Here is a 14,799-nt window from a genome sequence, read left to right as displayed (position 1 = left end):
TAATAAAATTTCAAATAATTTAATATTCTTCTGTATTAGCCAAGTCAAGCTTCCATATGAAGATTTTATTTAATTTCCAATAGCGTAGAGGACAGTGTCGGCTAGGGAAAAAAAAAAAAAACCAATTCAAAAATAGACAGAAGGTGGGTCTTTTTTGGGGAGAGTAATAAATAAATGGTCATTTTCATGCATAAAATAAAAAAAATAATTAATTATTAAATCCAAGACGACAGCCACAAATTTTACATTTTAAGGGCCCCAACATGGAAGATGATCATATAAGAATAAAAGATTTGCATTTAAAATTTAGTTACAATGGAAAAGGACAAAAATAAATTTTTATTAATTTTTCAACACTAAATTTTATTATAATGGTATATAAAATAATAATTCTTTGTTTAAAAAGGCAAAAGATAAACTCAGAAAGAAGAGAAACATGTTATGAAATATGAAACACATTTTGTCCTAAGCATCCTCTTCTTTGTACTTTTGGTTTTTTTTAATCTTTGTTTTAAAAAGTTTGAAAGCAACAAACAGGTTGTTCCCTATTTTCCCTTCTTTCTCAACATCATTTCATATTTCAAACAATCTCTAAAATTCATATACATAGTATATTTATTATATTGTAAAACAAATCTGTTTAAGGCAAAAACCCCTTTCCCTTTCTTACATTTTATTTTTAAAATTTTTCTCTTTGCTTTTCAGCTACTTTAAATTGTATTTTAATGGAGTCTTTGTCAGTGATTCAATGGCTTGAAAAGAGAAAACAGCTCTTCTTGTTTGTCTGCAACTGTAAGTGCCCCCTTTCTTACAATCTTTCTTATTTGTTTATTATATCTTTATCTCTCTGTCTCTTTTTTTTTTTTTTTACTTCCAATCTTCTTGGAATTGTATTTGTTGCTATATAAAAACATGTTTTTCTCTTCTTCCCTTTTTGCTATTTATTTTATTCTTGTTCATCTAAACTATATTAATGTCGGATCTGACAAAGGGTGTGTCTGATTTGGGGATTTCATTGTGGAGTTTATAGTTCAATACCCATAATATTTCAATAATTGTTTTTTTTGTCATTTTTAGCTATTTTCTATAGCAATATTGACTCCTTTTTTTTTTTTCCTTCTCTTATTTAAAAGGAGTTTTATATTAGGTGAGCGTAAAACAGTAGGAAGAAGCTTAACAAACAAGGTGTTGAAGCGAAGGGGTTTTTGATTTTAATGGACTGGAACTTGAAAGCTACATCATGGGATTTTACTGAATTTGTTGAGGAAACTGTATCAAACGCAGACACTGATATCATCAATGGCAATGAATCAAATAGCTATAAACTTGTTAACTCTATAGGGGATTTTAGAGTTGATTTGAAGCTTGGCCAAGTAGGAAATTCAGGTGAATTACCTTCTAACAAATGGAAGGAACCCAGAGTTTTAAAGATGGAATCTTCTTCTTCGAGTTCGAAGAAAGCTAGACCTACTAATATCGGGACTCATCCGGTTGTGTGCCTCGTTGACGAATGTAATACGGACCTTAGTAATTGTCGGGACTACCATAGGCGACATAAGGTGTGTGAGCTCCATTCTAAGACTGCTGAAGTTATGATCAATGGCCTAAAACAAAGATTCTGTCAACAATGCAGCAGGTCCTTACTCGTGTTTTGAGTTCCATCTGTTTTTAGAGGCTGGATCATTGTGGTTTCCCCGGATTCCTCAACGGTAACTTATGTTTTTTTTTGTAGGTTTCACTCACTGGAGGAGTTCGATAATGGGAAGAGAAGCTGCAGGGCACGTCTCGATAGACACAACCGGAGACGAAGGAAGCCTCAACCGGATCCCCTCTCACATTCTCGAAGCTATTTCTCCAATTACCAAGGTTAGCTTATGACTATGATGCTTGAATGAAATCAATTAGGACATATATCCTATGATGTTTTCATTCAATTTGCTTTGCTTTTATATGTAATGAACTTGTTTGAATCAATACAAATGCAACATTTCAGGTTCCCAAATGTTGCCATTCTCTAGTTTGCAAGTATATCCATCCACCAGTGTGGTGAAAACTATTTGGCCCGAATCTCGGTATCTCAACCTGAAGCAACCACCTGCGAAACAAAACCTTCTTCTAGGATCCTCTTCAAGCAACTACAGAGAAGGTAAGCAGCAATGCTCATTCTTGCAAGGCAAGAATCAAACACCTGCGAAAGCTTCCATTTGCCAGCCAGTCCTCGGGCGTGTTGCACCTTTCTCGGAAGGCAATGGGGGCTGCCAGAGCATGTTATGTGACAGGCTAACAACTCAAGTTCGGGATTCGGATTGTGCTCTCTCTCTTCTGTCATCTCCACTGTCGCATACATCTGGGATTGGGTTGAGTAACATGGTGCAGCCTCAGTCATTCCCCTTGGTGCAATCCTTGGGTCCGAGCCTACAAGACCACATTATAGAGCCTATGGGTTCGGTCGTTGCTAATGGCAGGGAGACTACGGTCCATGGCTCAGGAATGTTTCACATGGGTTCTGGTGGATCATCTGCAAGTGAACCCCCTGAAAATCTTGGCTATCATTGGCAGTAGGAAATTTGAAAGTCGCCGTAACAATAAATTGCCAAAGCTATAATATTGGTACATTCGAATTTAAACTCACGAGTTTCGGGGTTTTTTTCAGGTGTGTTTTAATTTGGAGATGTTAATCTATTGAATGTTACTCTTAAAAGTAGATGCGAGTATTACTTTGATTAAACTTTGGGTCCCAATAATAGACATTTAGTTGGAATGATACATGCAATCATTTTAGTAGTGGAGAGAATCATGTTTGGATTTAGATTGTTCAGAATTTATATTAATTTAGGTTTGATGGTCTATCAGCATTTGAGTTTCAATCATGGATGTTCCTGCATTTGGTTTTTGATTAGATCGAATCACACAAATTTTCTTCAAACAGACTTTCGGTTTTGGGTTTATTTAAAGAAATTAACCAACAAAATCTTTCAGTTGCAAACTATCTCTCATTTCAATGGACTTCACAACTACATCATCAAACGATCTGTGCTAAGATTGCTTATTGCCACCGTAAGTTTACAGATTTCTAATGTTTCTTCGTGTACCAAGCTAGGTTTCCTGCTCCAAGCTCACCACTTGGGATTCTCTGACCTGGAGGAACTACACAACCGGCTTCAAGGATAGGGTGTGTCTCTACCAGGGAACCTTCCATAAGAATAGAACAAGTATGCGCCAATTGATGTCTCTGCCAGAAACCCTGTTATATAGAAAGAAATAAAAACATTTTAAATAAAACACAGTCCAGATTCAAAAACAGTGTTCACATGATGATGCCAAAGAGGTACAGATGACCCCGAGTGACGAGGCATGGATAAAATAAAGTTATACCTAAACAAATAAGGGTTGACTTGCAAGCAATCAAGCATGGATTGCAGGTTCCAAGAGCAAAACTAGAAAACAATGGTAGAAAAAGAGAAGCAAAACAAGATTCAAGAATGAACCAGTTCTTAACGTACATTTACTTGTTTTTACTCGTGCCTACCATCAACTAATATATCTAAGCAAATCAGGCAGAAAATCAAAAACATTGATGAAATAAAGCGAAAAGCACTAATGATATCCCTCTAAATGTTATCAGTTTCCTTACTTCTATTCAAAGCCATTAGACCTCTGCATTTCTGCTGTTCAAGGCAGGGATTCCAAAATGAAATTCAGTTCACTAGCAATGGAAAGGTTCAAAAAACGTCTTGTGTAAGGCATCACATACTAAAGTGATTATTGCTCACTTGCCTCGTTTATCTAGAATAAATACACTTTTCTTGGCACCAAAATTTACAGTATTAACAAATATCAAGCTGCAGTAAAAACCAAGATATTCTTCGAGGTATGGGTATATTTTCATAATGCAAAGCATTGAATGCCCAGGTAATAGACTATCCTTCAAGCCATCAACTAATGGATCAACATGTGTCGACCTCATATGACAAATTTCACCAGAAAAATGAAGCAAATGATGGCTGTAAATCTCAAAATAAAAGCTTAATACACATTGTTCTGCATCTGAATTCATTGAGTAAATTAGCTCAGTCCATATTATACAGACACCAAGAGCTCCTATGAACCAGAATTTAACGATCTACAAAATTTTTTTTCCTTGCTTATTTTTCAGCTGCATTGAAAAAAACTAAAACATAATGTACAAGTCTTAAATCAGTTGAAGCTTAAACTGGATGGTCTCAGCTAAATTTTGATTACAAACAAGTCCCCACAAAAAAACTCCTAAAGATTAATTTTCTTTTCTTTTTTTGTTTAAAGATTACAAAGCACCGAAAGATTTACCAGCAGTTGAGAACCAAGCGGCGTGAATAACACAGCGTTCCTGCAAAATAGAGCAGAATCCAACGGTGTTCTTGTTGAGATCGCCCCCTAGGACGCAGCCGTCCCATACCGAGGCTCCATCGTTGACGGTTACTTGACGGCCAAGACAAATTTAGGCGCCACATAAGCGTCAGCAGCTACCTTCGGTACCCACTGGCCAAGAGGAATTATCGTCCCTTGGACCCTGTAGTCCCTCCCGATTCACTCGATCCGACGACGGCGATAAAGTTTTATCCGCCTCCATTGCTAATCTCCGGGTAGAAATGACGAGGCGATGAGCAGAGAAAGCCGAGGCCACCACCGCTCACGATTCGCCGAGCTGACATAAGATGTTGCCATTTCTAGTGGTGACGTAGATAGAGAGAGATCGTTACAGAAGCAACAACGGCGGGAAGAAATGCGAAAGGGCTATAAAGGGAAAAGCCCAGCCCAAATCATATTCTTTTAGTGGGCTTTCATATGAGCCCAGAAACTTTCAATAGACCCAAAGGATAATAGAAATTTTCAATTAAAATATTTATATTCAAATATAGTGAGGTCCTTGATAAAAATCAAATAAGTACAAATTTTGATAGAGATAATATTTTTTTAAATGTCATTTAAAATTATCAGAACTAATAATTTCTAAATTTTTTATGGTTTCTTTTACTTGGAGTTGGAGTGTAAATAAAATAATAATTTTTATGTAATTTTTAAATCCTAATTTTAATTTTATTACAATTTGAAGAATTAATATCATCCACTCCTTATGAGAAATATCAAATTTGAATGAAAATAATGTAAGAAAATTTCATCATTGATTAATATTTGTTAACCATTACTTGAACGGACGGTTTAAAAGTAAAAGAAAATTCATATAATTAAAGACTGCATAAAATAAAAATAAAATTCAAAGGACTACTTTTGTACCACGTGGAAGCATGGGTTGAAAATAAATATAAAAATACTGAATCACAATTTCTTGTATAATAGAGGTAGCCATCAATAAAGGCCATTTAAAACAAATTAAAACATAAAAGGGCAGGGCTATGATATGAGCACCGTACGTCAACTAAATATTATGCAATAGTAACGCCGGTGACATCGGTGACATCCAGATGCATATATCCGCTCATAGTGGGAGGCCTGTTTCGTTATGGAAATCTTCTTCATGAACGATCCTGCAATGTTCCAATTAATGCAGCAAAGCTTTTGAAATGGCAAACGGTTATTATCTAAGTGCATACGAAAAACTTGAAGCTTAACAGTAATGATCACCTTTGATGAAACATGGTGCAAGCATTTTCACCCACAAGTCCTGAGCTGATATTGCCATCTTGTAACTCTTTCAACTTAACCTCAAAATTCACACAGAAGTTATAATTTTAACTTCATTGTAAAAACAAGCTAAATAATATACGGAAATTATCAAATAGTGATTTCTATAAAGTGCAAAATGAAAGCCTCACTCTTTTATGGAGGCGACTGTTCTCCTCTTGCAATTGTTTGTGCTGTGTTGAACGTTGGAACACAAGATATGGTTAGTTTGAATTGCTTTTCTGATAATATATTTCATCCTAAAAGATTAAAGTTAAAAAAATATATGGATCATGTGTAAGTGTTTGATATAGTTATACTCAAGTTTTTTCTTAGATGATTCCCTCGAATGTGAATGTGTTTCGAGTTCAGAGGGTCAAAAACAGACTGATGAATTTTCTTACCCTTCTCTTCAGCAAGGTGGCGTGATCCGAAACAATGCGTCTCTGTTTAATGCAGAAAATGGATGTTAGCTTAATACAAATATATATAAGCAGGAAAAATTTGTCCTATATATTATCATGTCACTGCATGAAAAAAATCTGCAAGTCCTTCAACGCCATTTCACTTTCCATCCGATATATAAATATTTGTACTCGATATCTGTGTACAATATATATTTGAACACGGATATGAGATATCACGATCATTAAAATATATGAAAAAATTATAAAAATAATATATAAAAAAAACATACTCATCTTCAACATTTACTCCAAAATAACTAACATAGATTATATAGGTATAACCGTGTTTGAACCCTACCTTTCTGGAGCGGACACGTTCAACGCCTATTTTCAACTGGCGCTCAAGCTGTTTCAAGTCTCTCATGCCTAATGCTAAGATGTCTTCTCCAGATAAGTGCCTGCAAAAATCGAAAACATTCGATGTACGGAAAACATGGAATATATATATATTTAAGTATTGTGAGATCAGTTGTACGTACTTAAGTCTAGCTTCCAAGGTGTTTATGGATCTATTTAACTCATCAATCTCACTTCTCCAAAACTGTGAACATGAGGAAAGTGAGAAGCTGTTTAGTTAGCACATGGTATGATCAAATTCGAATTTAAAATTGACCACCATGCAGTCATAATATTGAAACAAATGGAAGGTTTAACCTTTGGTCTTTGCCCTACATGTATAGGCTAAACATGGTAGATTAAAGCTTGAACCCATAGGATTATCCAATGTCCAGTTTTTGTTTTAAAGAGCTGAAAAATGCTTTCATAAAATTTATTATTTTTTCAAATGCATAAATGACAAAGGATTATAACTAATCCAGAATTAAAACTTGGTCCAAGACAAAATAAAAACCCAAGAAATCAATAATTCTAAATCCGAACCAGGATGCAATGCAAGAGCCTAAAATAAAGTTATATGCAATAGTTCCAATCCAATCCTATCCAAAAACCTAACCTCTCCTTGTGTTAAAATAAAGTTAGAATAGGTCATCCGGTTTTCATGATTCAAACTGTAAAAAGAACGAGATAAAAGGTTAAAAAGTCTTAAGCCTCTCTCTTTTTGGCTTTCGGTTTTCATGATTCAAAGTATAAAAAACTTGGATGTCCCTTTCACTATTTTTCTCCATGACAGGTTTGATGAGCTCTCATTTTCAGAGCTTTCTCCAAACTATTTGTTACAATCCCAAATAGCCCTTAACGACTGAAATAATAATAATTAAATAGATTTCTATGTCACTGATAATGTCAATAAACAAACTTAATGTCATTGGTTCTTGATAAGATATAAGTCATCATCTATCTTACCCCAAACTTTTCATGTTTCTTAAGCACTTAATTTCTCCAAATATATAATAATTAAAAAAAAAAACCTTAGATAAAATGGAGAGTATATCCATATCCAACCTTCACCTCAAATTCGAAGAATATAGCTTAAAATACCACTAAGATTTGACAGAAATAAAGTTGTCAGGATAAAATGCATGATGTGCTCTTATTTGCTATATAAGAAATGAATATGGAAAAGACGAAATTTACAGGGAAGGGAGTATTCAATCTAATGGAGATGTAAGTAGTTTGTAATTGAATAACCGTCAATATTATTCAGAAGCATTAAATACTAAAAAATAACAGATTGATCAGAAATCATCACACAATACCTCCATGGTTCTAAATTGGGGGTTACTTGAATCAGGCAGCCCTACTTCCCTTCTATACTTTGCAACAGTCCTATCCATGCTGCAGCAATTAATATATATATTTTATATTGAGATCAAGGATAAACTATATTTAAGAAAATAACAATTGGTTTACAGCTTCATGCCATAGGTTTACATACAAGCTTCCATGAGAAAATGCATGGTGGAGCAAGGATTTTAATAGCAGTAGGAACACAATTTTACAGGTTAGAATTAAGTGAACTTACTCATGACTTGCAAACTGGTAAACCTTTCCAGAAGAAGAGAAGATAAGCAAGACAACTTCAGCATCACAAAGAATGGACAACTCAAAAGCTTTCTTGAGAAGCCCATTTCTTCTCTTTGAGAAGGTAACTTGCCTGTTTGTTGGGTTCTCAATTCTTTTCAACTGAACCTTGCCTCTCCCCATTTCCTTTAAAACCCAACCTAAATCAAGTAAAAACTTGCTGCATAAACTTCAATGTTTGTCCATATTTATACAAGAAAAAGAAAAAGGGTGGAAGAAAAAGAAGGACTTGATTATGAAAGATGAAGAAATGTTTCCGATTCCATGCAAGCAAGCAAAAACGATCAAGCTTACCATCATGCATTGGCGCATAGGTGTCGACTGTCGAGAGTACGTTGTCAATGGCTTTGTGGGTGTTTTGAGTCAGGCAAGAACGAGACGGCTCTGGTGACACGACCGCACTACTCGATTGCCTTTCATAATTCCAAATATTTCTCAATTCCCTTGTACAATGGGGTCCCTCCGACCTCATCACCACCCAAACTTAAAAGAAAAAAAAAGCATAAATGGGTTTTCAATAATCATTTTTTTTCTTACCAGATATCTAATTGGCTAATTGTGAAAACTAGTAACAAGAAGTTTCATTTGAATTCACTAGAATTTTACTTTTAAAACGTAGCTCCATTGAAATGGTTTATATGCAATTGGATTAAAACTTGGAATTAAATAAAAAAATTCTATTCGGCTTATAAACTACACGATAGAGTTTTTCCATGATGTCTCGTTTCCACCCTATCTTTTACAATTAAAGCACTAATATTAAGAGAGATGAATTTGGTCAATAAAGCACATAATCAAAAAAATAAAACCTCAAAAAGTGCGTATATATATGATGCATATGTAAGAACATAAACGTTTCCAAATGCTATAGTATATTATAATTGATCACAACAAAACTCCAATCAAAAGTTTCTTTTTTTATAAGGTTACTCCAATCAAAAGTTTGACTCATAAATATGGCAGATATATGTTCTATTAATCATTTTTGATAATAAAATATTTACAAGATATACATGACGAGAAAGAGATCTAGATATTACAATTACAAATAATGTATCATGTATTTTTGATCGTGAAAAAGCCAATCCGTTGGCAGACCCTTACCCTTAATTTGCTTATAGACAACTGAGATGCCGACACATGGTTGAAGAAAAAGATGGTGACAAATTCAACTATAAAATGATTTGCAAAGAAGATAAAAAAGAAAGATAAAAAAGCAAAAGACTTTGTTTTTTAAAGTCCATGGTAGGGTGAGGTGGCACATATATGAACCAACAATCAGACTACAGGGCTGGTCAGTTAGAGGTAGTGGGTGCCAGTTACCGGGTACAACGGGCAATCTGTGTCGAACAATGTGGAGGCTAGACAGTTTGGAGTAAACAGTCCCCTGCTAGGCATTTTCACAAACAAGGTATGAGCTAATCGACACGTATGGATCATGGTACAATCACAGATTCTGGTGAATCCAACAAGACACAAACAAGTGTCCTGTAAGATTGATTGATTGAATACCCTATATTTAAATTGGGATTGGAGGGGCTTTTTTTTATGGAGATCGAAAGTTGAGTAGTGAAGAAACGTCATATGATGTCCTTTTTCACAAGAAAAGTTGAAAAATAATGAAGGTGATGTTGAAGTTTTGGGGAACTGGTAAGACAGGTGTCGAAATATATTCGGCTGATCGAAGGACCCAAACGTCACTACATAGCCAGAAATCTGGCGAATCCCTCATTATGGTTTTTATTACCCGAAACCTTGTACAACCATTAATGTTTTGCTTTCCAAGTTGTAAGGAATATTAACATGTTCATTGTTATTGGAATACATATTTTTTTTTCCAATATTTGTGTTTACTATCAATAATTTAGTATTTATTTGAATATAAATTTAAATTATTATAATATCTTAATTAGTAATCAGGGTTCAAGTACTCTTAATGTAATCCTCTCCTCAATTTGTATAAAAACCCTCTAAGAATAATTAATAAAATGAATGATTTGTTCTCTTAAATTCTAGAAAAATGAAGCATCGCTTTCATGCAACCTTGCTATTTAGATGATTATGGTAGTCAGTTGTGTAGCATAGTAGAGACCCAAGGTCATGACACTAAATTTTAAATTTAAGCTTTTTATAATTTATAAAATTTTAAATTAATAATGATAAAATTGTACTTTGACTCCTTAAAATAATAAAAATTTCATTTAACCATTTAAAAGTTATAAAGATATAAGTTATTAAGATGATGAAATTACATTTTATTATTATAAAATATACAATTAAGTTTCAACTCCTAAAAAATTTAAGCTCCACCACTTATGGGTAGTTTATCTATTTCGCAAGTTTTTGTGTTTAAATAAAGTTAAAAATGAAAAATTCAAAGCATATATTTATACTTTTCTAAAAGAAATAAAAATAAAAAACTCAATAGATTTATACAATATTTTTTAAAGGCAGACATTTAATAGATTTCAAGTTCGAACTTCATCCACAACTCTTTCCCTATCTCAGGTGATATCATTTTTTGTACTAAAATGAAAAAAGTTAAATCCCAATTTTAATTTCCATTCGAAAGTGCACTGAAATTCTCTTCTTTTTATTTGGTTAATTTATCATTTAGTACTTAAATTTGATTTTAATATTCAAATTGGTGTCTAAATTAAGCAGTATCATGTGGTCTAATGAATATTTTGCACGTATACCCTATTAAAAAGATATAAACACTTAATTGGATCAAACAAAAGATTTGATACCAAATTAAAAATTGAAACCAAACTCAAATATTTAAGTCGAACAAAAGAAAACTCAAGTATACTTTAGTATTAAAATGAACATTGAAATTAAATTAAGACAGAAAAATTAGATAACAAAATAAATATGAAAACTAAACTCAAATACTAAATAATATATTTTATATATATATATATATATATATATATATATATATATATATAAAAGAGGGTTATCTTATGAATAATGGAAGGAATGCAAACTTTACTTTGCCAATTGCGAAGGAAGTACAATTTGACAACCCATTATAAAAAAACCCATTTTTATCTCTTAAGATTCAACTTCTAATGAATTTTAAAATTCAGACAAAAATATTATTAAATGTAATAGAAAATTACATTATATTCTTAAAAATAAAATTTTATTCAAAATTTGAAGATATCGTTGTTAGAAACGATAATCACAAACTCCTAAAAAATTTGTATATTTAAATCATTATTGTTTGAAACGAACCAAATTGGTCATTGCTCAAGGTATTAATTTGGAAAAATATATTTGACTAGTTGAATCAAGCTAAAAATCGGTTGAACCACATCTTTATTTTTAATAATTTATTTAATCTAATCGATTAAACTAATTAAACCGATAAACTAATACATTTACATGTTTGATCACCGGTCTGATTTTCTTTTGCTATAAACCGAAACTTTTGATGAAGCTTTCTGAGGAAGGCTAAACCCAATCATTTGAGGCGGCTCGAACTATTGGACCCTGTAAACTTCCAAGCCCAACCAAGTTGATATTTGTCGTTTATTTTATTATGATCTATTTGTTTTTCTTTTCCTTTATGATATCAAATCTGAATCTGAAAGCTCGTTTGCATTCGTCATTTTAAATCCTAATTTGCCTTGAAAACAAAAGCTGTAAATAAATGAAAATTTGCAGTTTTGATTCGATTCGGACCTTGTCAATTACATGGTTTCATTTCATCTTACAGATAGAACAAAAGAGCAAAAAAGCCCAAACAGTACTACTGCTGAAGCAAAAAAAAACAAAAACACTAACATAAAAGCAAAGAAGCCATTAAAGAGAGAAACAAAGATCACTGAGAAGCATAGATATGAACTCCAATGGCAATACAAAAGATAGTAATGAGACCAAAGTAGATAATAGCGTGGACAACAATGGAAGCTCCACTGGTATGCATGTTACCAAACTCAACAACCTTGTTCCTACCAGGTATTTGAAACAAAAGTCCAGGACAAAGCAATACGAACAGCACTGTCGCTACTAAGACCGGACCCCAGTCTGCCATTTGCTGCCGCTGCCTTTGTCTCTCTTTTTTTTTTTTTTCCCAGAAGGAAAACAAAAAAGTAATGAAAATGGGGGGCGGAGGGGAAGAAAAAAAAAGCAAGTGTGGGAATAGAGAGTAATGGAGATGGGGATTGGGGGGATAGCATAGAAGACGACGAAATGCGACAGTTTTTGCATCCATTCAGGATCCTTCTCGGATGTCGTGGCCACGTGACACGACAAGCGAGACATCACGTGAGCGGCTTCCGCTGTTTGTTTTTCTGATTTTCCAACGGCTGGGATTGTCTTGGGGTACTCGAAATTATTGTAGTTGGTAAATTTTGAGGTTTTGGTTTTCAATTGGTTGTTCTAAATGATGAAATTTGTATTATTTGTAATTTATATTCTACTTATAGTTTTATTTGTAATTATATTTGTAAATTACTTCGAAGAAAAGTATTACAGAGTAAACAGTCAATTTATTTTATTTCAATTAACACTGTAATTGTATTCATCAAACATCAATTTAGATTAGAGTTATTGTGGGATTAGTTCATCCGATTAGGATTAAAAGCCCTTTAAAATATAGAAGAATTTGGATAAAAATATAGGTTCGAAATATAAGCTTAAACAAAAAACAAGATTCATTTTCTAAACAGATCGGGCCTTGAGTAAGCTTTTTTAGCTTCGGCTTGACCTGAATAATTATCTAGAACATTTATTTTATTGTTAATTTTGCTACTATTTTAGTTGCAACATCTTAGTATAAAGACTTTTTAATGTACTTTCAATTTGTTAAGAAACATTTATTTTATTATTTTTAGTGTATATTATATAATAAAATAGTTTTTTAAAATTTTAATATGGTTCAGGCCCGAATTTAGCATCTGCAATCTAAGTCAAGCTTTGACAAAAATTTAAGCTCATTTTTCGAGCAGGATACAAACCTATCAAACGAACCTAAAATTTTATTAAGATTCAATTAAACCTATGAACAACTCTAATTAAAAATAAAAATAATCAAATTGATTGGAATTAATCAACCCAATATAAACTCAAAATGCAGAATTGATAATAAAATGTGATATTAGTACATCAAATCGTACACAAATAAGTAAAACACAAAAATAATAAAAATACACATAGGAAGTTGTTAATGCAATCCATATTCAGATCTATCTATTCATTAGATAATTACAAGTACACAAGTTGTAATAATTTGTATAATTAGATAATGTTTCATCTCTTCTTAAAACTCTTATTTTTTTATTTGTAATTTTAATAATTCGTTAGCCTAATAATTTTTTAAATTAATATATTTATTATCTATAATTGTTATTAAAAAGACATTGGCCATTGATAGCAATAATTGACTCTCAACTTTCAAGTTTAGCATGAATAATGAGATAATTTCTATTAGACAGATGAACACAGGCCCTTTTAAATGAATAACGTATAAATTTCGATTACTAGAAATAACAACTTTTACAAAATGAACAAAAAAAAAAAACCAAAAAAACAACATAATTTGTAGTTTTGTTTCGGCTAAGTTCAAAAGATAAACGAACTCGAACAATGAATTGAAACACAATCAAACTATATATATATATATATATATATAAAAGAATAAGAAGAAGATAATGTCAAAACAATAAATGAGGTTAGCCAGCGTAGATGCGGATGCCCAGGGCCAAAATGAGGATAGTGAAGAGACCAAAGAAGAGGAGAGTGTGGATAACAATGGCTTTGCCATTTGTTTGGAAGTTACCAAATTCAACAGTTCGGTTGTTCCCTGGAAGCTGGAAGAGAAGGCCAGGAGACAGCAGTATGAATAGCATATAGCCTACAAGAACGGGCGCCCAATCCACCATTGCTTTAGTACCTTCTAGCTGATGTGAATTTTTGCTGCAATGCAAACTCTCTCAGTTAAAACAACAAACACAAGAAATGCTTTCGAACAATGCAATGGAACATCAATAGAAGCCTATAAATATATTTGGTATGTAAAAGTGACGAAGGACCCCTTTAGATTACTTGTATTCGGATATAATTATGGGTATAATTTTTAAAATAAGTATTTGACACTAACTTTATAAATTATATTAGCTATATACATTTTTTGGCTTTGGAATTAGGATGCTTTGAGTATGGAAACAGTAGAAAGAGCAAAGTTTCAATCAGATGAGAGAAATGATAAATTCTTTTCTTACAATGAAAGCATCAAAATATGGGATCGAATACCATGAATATTTGAGTTTGGGGATCTTTCATTTGAAGTGAAAATTGTTAAGCAAAGGTGCCTTTCTTCGGTACAAAGACATGCCAATGGTGACAAAAGAAAGTAATCCGATTGGGTTAAGCATCTCTCCAGCATCCGTACAATGAACTGATTAAACCCATTGTTGTCAGTGCTGTTTTAGTGAGTTATTTGATTTGTATTAAAATAGTTCATCTTACTAGAGTTGCTCATAAGTCAGATTGTTCATCAGGTTTGAAGGTTCGTTTAAAAAATAAATAAATTTATAAGGCCCAAAACATAAGCTTGAATAAAATTTTAAGGCCCGTTTTTTATATGAGACTAATTTTGGGTAATATTTTTTTTGTTGACCCGAATATGTTATAAAAAATATTTGTATTAATTATATATGTTAAATAATAATTATATTTATAT

General features: G+C 32.6%; 4 protein-coding genes and 1 long non-coding RNA gene across 7 annotated transcripts; 1 reads left to right on the top strand and 4 right to left on the bottom strand.

Annotated features, from left to right (window-relative positions):
• Positions 1-402: 402 nt before the first annotated feature.
• Positions 403-2,794, top strand: LOC108477384 (squamosa promoter-binding-like protein 13A). 2 transcript variants are annotated; one of them, XM_017779909.2, is made up of 5 exons: positions 403-537; positions 706-792; positions 1,134-1,636; positions 1,733-1,866; positions 1,994-2,794. In XM_017779909.2, exons 3-5 carry the CDS (start codon positions 1,215-1,217, stop codon positions 2,560-2,562), a joined length of 1,125 nt encoding a protein of 374 aa, XP_017635398.1. In that variant the 5' UTR covers positions 403-537; positions 706-792; positions 1,134-1,214; the 3' UTR covers positions 2,563-2,794. The 2 variants fall into 2 exon arrangements, with proteins under 2 accessions (XP_017635398.1, XP_052876890.1); XM_053020930.1 differs by having other exon boundaries at positions 409-537; positions 742-792.
• A 121-nt stretch (positions 2,795-2,915) lies between these two features.
• LOC128283518 (uncharacterized) lies at positions 2,916-4,752 on the bottom strand. Its single transcript, XR_008273879.1, has 2 exons — positions 4,327-4,752; positions 2,916-3,244 (listed from the first exon to the last, which is right to left on the bottom strand). It is a non-coding gene; the product is annotated as an uncharacterized LOC128283518 (long non-coding RNA).
• Positions 4,753-5,266: 514 nt separating this feature from the next.
• On the bottom strand, positions 5,267-9,284 carry LOC108479029 (MADS-box transcription factor 23-like). 2 transcript variants are annotated; one of them, XM_017781462.2, is made up of 10 exons: positions 9,213-9,284; positions 8,403-8,591; positions 8,050-8,248; positions 7,784-7,862; positions 6,608-6,669; positions 6,427-6,526; positions 6,066-6,107; positions 5,814-5,855; positions 5,623-5,702; positions 5,267-5,525 (listed from the first exon to the last, which is right to left on the bottom strand). In XM_017781462.2, exons 2-10 carry the CDS (start codon positions 8,578-8,580, stop codon positions 5,477-5,479), a joined length of 831 nt encoding a protein of 276 aa, XP_017636951.2. In that variant the 5' UTR covers positions 8,581-8,591; positions 9,213-9,284; the 3' UTR covers positions 5,267-5,476. The 2 variants fall into 2 exon arrangements, with proteins under 2 accessions (XP_017636951.2, XP_052877034.1); XM_053021074.1 differs by having other exon boundaries at positions 5,623-5,696.
• Positions 9,285-11,763: 2,479 nt separating this feature from the next.
• Positions 11,764-12,334, bottom strand: LOC108478572 (uncharacterized). Its single transcript, XM_017781036.2, has one exon. The coding sequence runs from the start codon at positions 12,328-12,330 to the stop codon at positions 11,938-11,940; it is 393 nt and encodes a 130-aa protein (XP_017636525.2). The 5' UTR covers positions 12,331-12,334; the 3' UTR covers positions 11,764-11,937.
• Positions 12,335-13,566: 1,232 nt separating this feature from the next.
• On the bottom strand, positions 13,567-14,529 carry LOC108478987 (uncharacterized). The gene has a single exon (XM_017781434.2). It carries the CDS (start codon positions 13,997-13,999, stop codon positions 13,790-13,792), a length of 210 nt encoding a protein of 69 aa, XP_017636923.1. The 5' UTR covers positions 14,000-14,529; the 3' UTR covers positions 13,567-13,789.
• Positions 14,530-14,799: the final 270 nt, after the last annotated feature.

The sequence above is a fragment of the Gossypium arboreum genome, chromosome 11, assembly GCF_025698485.1.
Source record: "Gossypium arboreum isolate Shixiya-1 chromosome 11, ASM2569848v2, whole genome shotgun sequence".
Lineage (NCBI taxonomy): Eukaryota > Viridiplantae > Streptophyta > Magnoliopsida > Malvales > Malvaceae > Gossypium > Gossypium arboreum.
Note: the sequence above shows the minus strand (reverse complement) of the source record. Positions and strands in the feature narration are given on the sequence as shown.

What these genes read in the sequence shown, in the direction of transcription:
- LOC108477384 (XM_017779909.2), top strand. Translation starts at nt 1,215, where the DNA reads ATGGACTGGAACTTGAAAGCTACATCATGGGATTTTACTGAATTTGTT. An exon ending in TTCTGTCAACAATGCAGCAG is followed by an intron (nt 1,637 to 1,732) that starts GTCCTTACTCGT and finishes TTTTTTTTGTAG; the next exon opens with GTTTCACTCACTGGAGGAGT. An exon ending in CTATTTCTCCAATTACCAAG is followed by an intron (nt 1,867 to 1,993) that starts GTTAGCTTATGA and finishes GCAACATTTCAG; the next exon opens with GTTCCCAAATGTTGCCATTC.
- LOC108479029 (XM_017781462.2), bottom strand. Translation starts at nt 8,580, where the DNA reads ATGAGGTCGGAGGGACCCCATTGTACAAGGGAATTGAGAAATATTTGG. An exon ending in ACCTTGGAAGCTAGACTTAA is followed by an intron (nt 6,527 to 6,607) that starts GTACGTACAACT and finishes CGATTTTTGCAG; the next exon opens with GCACTTATCTGGAGAAGACA. An exon ending in CCACCTTGCTGAAGAGAAGG is followed by an intron (nt 5,856 to 6,065) that starts GTAAGAAAATTC and finishes CGTTCAACACAG; the next exon opens with CACAAACAATTGCAAGAGGA.
- LOC108478572 (XM_017781036.2), bottom strand. Translation starts at nt 12,330, where the DNA reads ATGGATGCAAAAACTGTCGCATTTCGTCGTCTTCTATGCTATCCCCCC.
- LOC108478987 (XM_017781434.2), bottom strand. Translation starts at nt 13,999, where the DNA reads ATGGTGGATTGGGCGCCCGTTCTTGTAGGCTATATGCTATTCATACTG.